The sequence below is a fragment of the Pan troglodytes genome, chromosome 6 (assembly GCF_028858775.2).
Source record: "Pan troglodytes isolate AG18354 chromosome 6, NHGRI_mPanTro3-v2.0_pri, whole genome shotgun sequence".
In the NCBI taxonomy this organism is placed as follows: Eukaryota; Metazoa; Chordata; class Mammalia; order Primates; family Hominidae; genus Pan; species Pan troglodytes.
The window spans coordinates 110,389,006-110,395,639 of NC_072404.2; the positions used below are offsets into that span (position 1 = coordinate 110,389,006).

Sequence of the window (6,634 nt, forward strand, 5' to 3'; positions counted from 1 at the left end):
ATCCAGGCCATCACCAGTAATTCTAAACGACAAATGTTTCTTCTAGCAACCCCACGATATCACCCCTTACCACAAAATCTTCCTTCAGCTTAATCTCTCCCACTCTAGGTTCCCACGCCACCCCTAATCCCGCTCGAAGCAGCCCTGAGAAACATCACCCATTATCTCTCCATACCACCCCCCAAAATTTTCGCCGCCCCAACACTTTACCCCATTTCATTTTATTTTTCTTATTAATATAAGAAGACAGGAAAGTCAGGCCTCTGAGCCCAAGCTAAGCCATCATATCCCCTGTGACCTGCACGTATAAATCCAGATGGCCTGAGGTAACTGAAGAATGGCAAAAGAAGTGAAAATGGCCTGTTCCTGCCTTAACTAATAACATTACCTTCTGAAATTCCTTTTCCTGGCTCATCCTGGCTCAAAAGCTCCCCCACTGAGCACCTTGTGACCCCCACCCCTGCCCACCAGAGAACAACCCCCCTTTGACTGTAATTTTCCTTTACCTACCCAAATCTTATAAAACCCCTCTCTCCCTTCACTGACTCTCTCTTCACTGACCACCCCTCTCTCCCTTCACTGACTCTCTTTTCGGACTCAGCCCGCCTGCACCCAGGTGATTAAAAGCGTTATTGCTCACACAAAACCTGGTGGTCTCTTCACACGGACTCAAGTGAAACTGACCTCAAGTGATCCGCCCACCTCAGCCTCCCAAATTGCTGGAATTACAGGTGTGCGCCCCTGCAGCCAATTTTATACGTTTTAGAGGGATGGAAGTTACAGGCATACGTCAATCAATACGTGTAAAGTGTACATTTGTTCACTCAGGAATCATGGAACAATTTGGAGTGTGGGGCAGGGGGACTTCCAGATCGTAGGTAAATTCCAAGATTTTCTGATTGGAAATTGGTTGAAAGAGTAAAGTTATGATCTAAAGACCTGGAATCAACAGAAAGGCATGTCTGGTTTAAAAATAAGAGGTTGTGGCCTTTTACCTCGTTGCACTTCTGAGAGCAAGATGGGTCACCAGCAGCTGTACTAGAGCCACCAGTGAATATTCGGCCAGGGTTTTCATTCTTGTCACATCAGCCCAAACCGGCATGGTCTGATCTGGAAATATGCCCTCAATACGTGCTGCCAGTGTTTCCGTCAGTACAGGAAAGATATCGGTTTCATTAAGTTGCACTAACTGATCTTCCTTGAAAGGTTTATCCAACGCATGTACCCAGTGAAAAACCATTATAGTGGCCGGGCATGGTGGCTCACGCCTGAAATCCCAGCACTTTGGGAGGCCAAGGCGGGCAGATCACAAGGTCAGCAGATCGAGACCATCCTGGCCAACATGGTGAAACCTCGTCTCTACTAAAAATACAAAAATTAGCTGGGCGTGGTGGCATATGCCTGTAATCCCAGCTACTCAGGAGGCTGAGGCACGAGAATCGCTTGAACCCGGGAGGTGGAGTTTGCAGTGAGCTGAGATAGTGCCACTGCACTCCAGCCTGGCAACAGAGCAAGACTCCATCAAAAACAAATAAACAAACAAAAAAACCCCCCAAAAAACCATGATAGCTCTTTGCACATAAAATAAACATTTTTTAAAAAGATAAGGGGTTGTGGAGACCACCTGTTTTTTTTGACAGAGTCTCGCTCTGTTGCCCAGGCTGGAGTACAGTGGTGCAATCTTGGTTCACCGCAACCTCCACCTCCTGGGTTCAAGCGATTCTCCTGCTTCAGCCTCCCGAGTAGCTGGGACTACAGGTGCACACCACCACACCTGGCTAATTTTTTGTATTTTTAGTAGAGACAGGGTTTTTCCATGTTAGCCAGGATGGTCTGGATCTCGTGACCTCGCGGTCTGCCCACCTCGGCCTCCCAAAGTGCTGGGATTACAGGCATGAGCCAAGACCAAGTTTCTTGTTATGCAGATGAAGCCTCCAGGTAGCAGGCTTCAGAGAGAATAGATGGTAAGTGTTTCTCATCAGACTTAAAAAGGTGCCAGATTCTTAGTTATATCTCTCCTGAATCAGGAGAAGACCTGGAAAGGGAAGGGGACTCTCTACACAGTGTAGATTTTCCCTACAAGAGACAGATTTGCAGGGCTGTTTCAAAATATGTCAAAGAAAAATTTATTTTGGGGTAAAATACTTCTGTTTCTTTCAGGACCTGCTATCTGTCATGTGATGCTGTACTTCAGTCAGGTTGGAATTTGGTATCTTATTGCTACAAAGAGTCTGTTTTGTCAGCCTTAAGATCTCTGTGTTGATGTTAATGCTGGTCAGTTGTGCCTGAATTCCAAAGAGATGAGGACAGAATGAGGCATGTCCAACACTCCTTCCCATCATGGCCTGAACTAGTTTTGCAGGTTTACTTTGGAATGCCCTTGGCGAGAAGGAGTCCGCTCAGTAGGTTGGGGGGCTTAGAATTTTCTTTTTGGTTTACAGGTGCAAAGCTTGTGATTTAGCCAGGAGATTTCCTGCCCCTCCCAAGGGGGCAGATTTTGCTTCAACCCTCCCTCACCATGTAATGAGGGTCTGGTCCTATCCCTCCCCCAGAAATAGATGGCCTTACTTGTACCCTTACTTCCACCAGGAGTGAACTTTTGCCTGTCCCCTGGGGATGGGAAAGATTCCTGCCCCTTCCCCTGAGGCTTAAGTCCTTCTGCTTCTTGTGAGACAAGGTTCTGGGAGGTAGGAGGAGGTTCATGCCTGAGAACCACTGAGGGAGCCTCTTTCCTGTCTCATTGTACCTCCAATCTTTCTCATGAGCACCAAGAGGTGGAAAACAGATTGCGAGTGAACTTGGGGTCTGCTAGATCCTGATGCACCCAGGGGGATTCTAAGTTGTCATGCTGGCCCACTCCTGGCCTCTGAGAATTCATTAAAATGTTGTTTTCCTATCACCTGCTTTTTTGGTGGCCACTTCTTCCTCCTGTGCTCTGACAAAGGTGGAACTTTTCATGTGTCCTGTCTCTCCTGAGAGGGTGCGGTCACTCTTTGGACCTCAGTTCACCTGGTTGCCTTGAAGCCTAAATATCTGATGGGCTCAAGAAATGCCAAAACCTATAGATTACCCAGCTTTTTCTTCTTTTTATGGTAGGAGTGATAGTCTCTTGTGGATTTATTTTATGTATTAATTTTATTGCACTTTTTGTAGAGATGGAGGCCTTGCTAGGCTGCCCAGGCTGGTCTTGAGCTCCTGGCCTCAAATGAGCCTCCTGCCTTGGCTTCTCAAAATGCTGGGATTACAGGTGTGAGTCACCATGCCCAGCCTCTTGTGGCTTTTTTACTCTAAGTGAAAGCATAAATCCAATAATTTTTATTTTTATTGTTATTGTTTGGAGATGAGTCTCACTCTGCCACGCAGGCTGGAGTGCAGTGGTACAATCCCGGCTCACTGCAACCTCTGCCTTCCAGGTTCAAGTGATTCTTCTGCCTCAGCCTCCTGACCAGCTGGGATTACGCACATGCCACCACGCCTGGCTAATTTTGTATTTTTAGTAGAGATGGAGTTTCACCATGTTAGCCAGGCTAGTCTCAAACTCCCGACCTCAGGATCTGCCCACCTCGACCTCCCAAAGTGCTGGGATTACAGGCGTGAGCCATTGTGCCCAGCAAAAATCCAATAATTTTTAATAACTCAAAATATGATTTTGACTACCTAAATTTTTTTTTTTTCCCTTTGTCCCTCTTTGTAATTTGATGCTTTGGTATCTCAGTTCTAGTTTTTGATTTGGCTCCAGGTAGTACAAGTTCTCATGGATTACATGTATGGTTTAGAATCCTGAAGTCAATGAGATGAGAGCAGACCTAACATCAAACACTTGAAGTAAAGAAATTTATGTGGAAGGAATATATAAAATGAATTTACATTGGGTAGTTTGGATAAAGCATAACATTAGAGAAGGGTACATGTAGCTAGATGTGTCTTTACCTTTAAAAAAACTTGAATAGTGAGGCTGGGTGCAGTGGCTCATGCTTGCAATCTTAGCACTTTTGGAGGCCAAGACGGGCGGATCACTTGAGGTCAGGAGTTTGAGACCAGCCTGGCCAACATGGTGAAACTATTTTTAGTCTCTACTAAAAATACAAAAATTGGCCAGGCATGGTGGTGCATGCCTGTAATCCCAGCTACTCAGGAGGCTGAGGCAGGACAATCGCTTAAACCTGGGAGGTGGAGGTTGCAGTTAGCTGAGATGGCACCACTGCACTCCAGCCTGGGCAAAAGAATGACACTCAGTCTCAAAAAACAAACAAAAGAACCCAACAAACTTGAATAGCGAAAGGAGGATATTTTGATATGTTATTTCCATTTTCAGTAATAAATACATGTGTGTATCCAATAACTTATTAAAATGTAGATTTGTTTATTGAAAAACTTATTAGCATGAGGTCAGGAGATCGAGACCATCCTGGTTGACACAGTGAAACCCCATCTCTGCTAAGAAAGTACGAAGGAAAATTAGCTGGGTGTGGTGGCAGTGGTAGGCGCCTGTAGTCCGAGCTACTCAGGAGGCTGAGGCAGGAGAATGGTGTGAACCCGGGAGGCGGAGGTTGCAGTGAGCCGAGATCGTGCCACTGCACTCCAGCCTGGGTGACAGAGAGAGACTCCATCTCAAAAAAACAAAACAAAACAAAACAAAAAGACAAAAAACTTATTAGGAGGTTTTAGTGGCAGATTAGACAGAGCTGAAGAGAGAATCTGTAAACTGAGAGAACAGAAGAAACTCACCACATGCTTCATGAGCAGCTATGAGACAGAAAATACGGAAGAGTAGTTAAAAACACATGAAGAATAGAAAGGGAAGGGTTAGCCTCTATTTAATTGCAGTTCCTGGAGAAAAGAGTTAACGGGGGAAGAGAAAATATGTGAAGAGAGAATGGCTGGCAAGTTTCCCAAACTGAGAAGAGACCTTATCAGCTTTGAGAAGCCAAGGAATCCCAAGCATGATAAATACAAAGAAATCCATGCCCAGAAACATCCTGGTGAAGCTTCAGAATATTAATGAAACAGAAAGTCTTAAAGCAGCAAGAGAAAAAAAATTAAAGGCCTGACAGATTAAGCTCAGTCTTCTGTATAGCAACCTTGAAGCCGGAAGACAATGGAATCTTATTCATGTGCTGAAAAAAAAAAACAAAAAACTGTCAACTTAGAATTCTATACCTAGTAAAAATACTTTCAAGAGGCCGGGTGCGGTGATTCACACCTGTAATCCCAGCACTTTGGGAGGCCGAGGCGGGCAGATCATGAGTTCAGGAGTTTGAGACCAGCCTGGCCAACGTGGTGAAACCCCATCTCTACTAAAATACAAAAAAATTAGCCGGGGTTGGTGGTGCATGCCTGTAGTCCCAGCTACTTGGGAGACTGAGGCAGGAGAATCACTTGAATCTGGGAGGTAGAGGCTCACCATCTACCCGGCTAATTTTTTTGTATTTTTAGTAGAGACGGGGTTTCACCACGTTGGCCAGGCTGGTCACGAACTCCTGACCTCATGATCCGCACCCCCCCTCCCCCCGCGGCCTTCCAAAGTGCTGGGATTACAGGCATGAGCCACCATACCCAGCTCAATGGCTGAACTTTTAGCTTCATTTTAGCAGAGTTCAGACACCCCCATAATCCTAATCTTGTGAGTTGTCATTAGTTTTACAAAGGCAGTTTGGTCCCAGAACAAACAGGTGGTAGTTTTGGGAAGGGCTATTATCATCCTTGCTTTAAGTTTAAACCATAAATTAAATTCCTCCCCAAGTTAACCTAGCCTATGCCCAGGAATGAACAAGGACAGTTTAGAGGCTAGAAGCAAGATGAAGTCAGCTAGATTACATTATTTTACTGCCATCATTTTCCTATGTCAGGTCTTACTCACTGTCATAATTTCTTTTTTTTTTTTTTAAAGACAGAGTCCTACTCTGTCACCCAGGCTGGAGTACAGTGGGGTGATCTCGGCTCACTGCAACCTCTACCTCCCAGATTCGAGTGATTCTCCTGTCTCAGCCTCCTGAGTAGCTGGGATTACAGGCGCCTGCCACCGTGTCCGGCTAAGTTTTAGTAGAGACGGGTTTTGCCATGTTGGCCAGGCTGGTCTCGAACTCCTGACCTCAAGCACTCCACCTACCTTGGCCTCCCAAAGTGCTGGGATTACAGGTGTGAGCCACTGTGCCCGGCCTCTGTCATAATTTTTGCAAAGGCAGTTTCAGTGGGGTCTCCAAACCACTCTCCTTGGCCAGGTTACCAGTTTCCCACCTGGGCACAGTGGGTTAGGGTCCTGGGGGTTGGTCCTCCCAACTCCAATGTCTTCTGGTACCATCCTGCCTCCTTGCAGCAAATATAGTGTCTGTGGTCCAACTCTGGAGTTACTGTGGCCAGAGGCTCTTAGTTACCAGATTAACTGTCCCTTCCCCACTCCTTTCCCCGCCAACCATCTGCTTCTATACCAGCTACCTGGCTAGGAGGATTTCTACCTCCCCCTACCTAGGGGTCCGGCCCTGTGGTAAGACTGCACCCACCCGTGAAGCCACGCCCCATCCAGGAAACCACACCCACTCAAGAAGCCCTGCCCACCCAAGAAGCCCCACCTGCCAGCAAGCCACAGCCATCCAAGGAACCCCACCCATCCAGGGAGCCCTGCCCAGCCCATCAG

At 46.5% G+C, this 6,634-nt stretch overlaps 1 protein-coding gene across 1 annotated transcript; it reads left to right on the plus strand.

The window, feature by feature from the left end:
• Positions 1-851: 851 nt before the first annotated feature.
• On the plus strand, positions 852-1,189 carry LOC107975645 (small ribosomal subunit protein uS14-like). Its single transcript, XM_054687270.1, is given in 1 exon segment — positions 852-1,189. A coding segment is annotated over 1 exon segment (231 nt). The 5' UTR covers positions 852-958.
• The last annotated feature ends 5,445 nt before the right edge of the window (positions 1,190-6,634 follow it).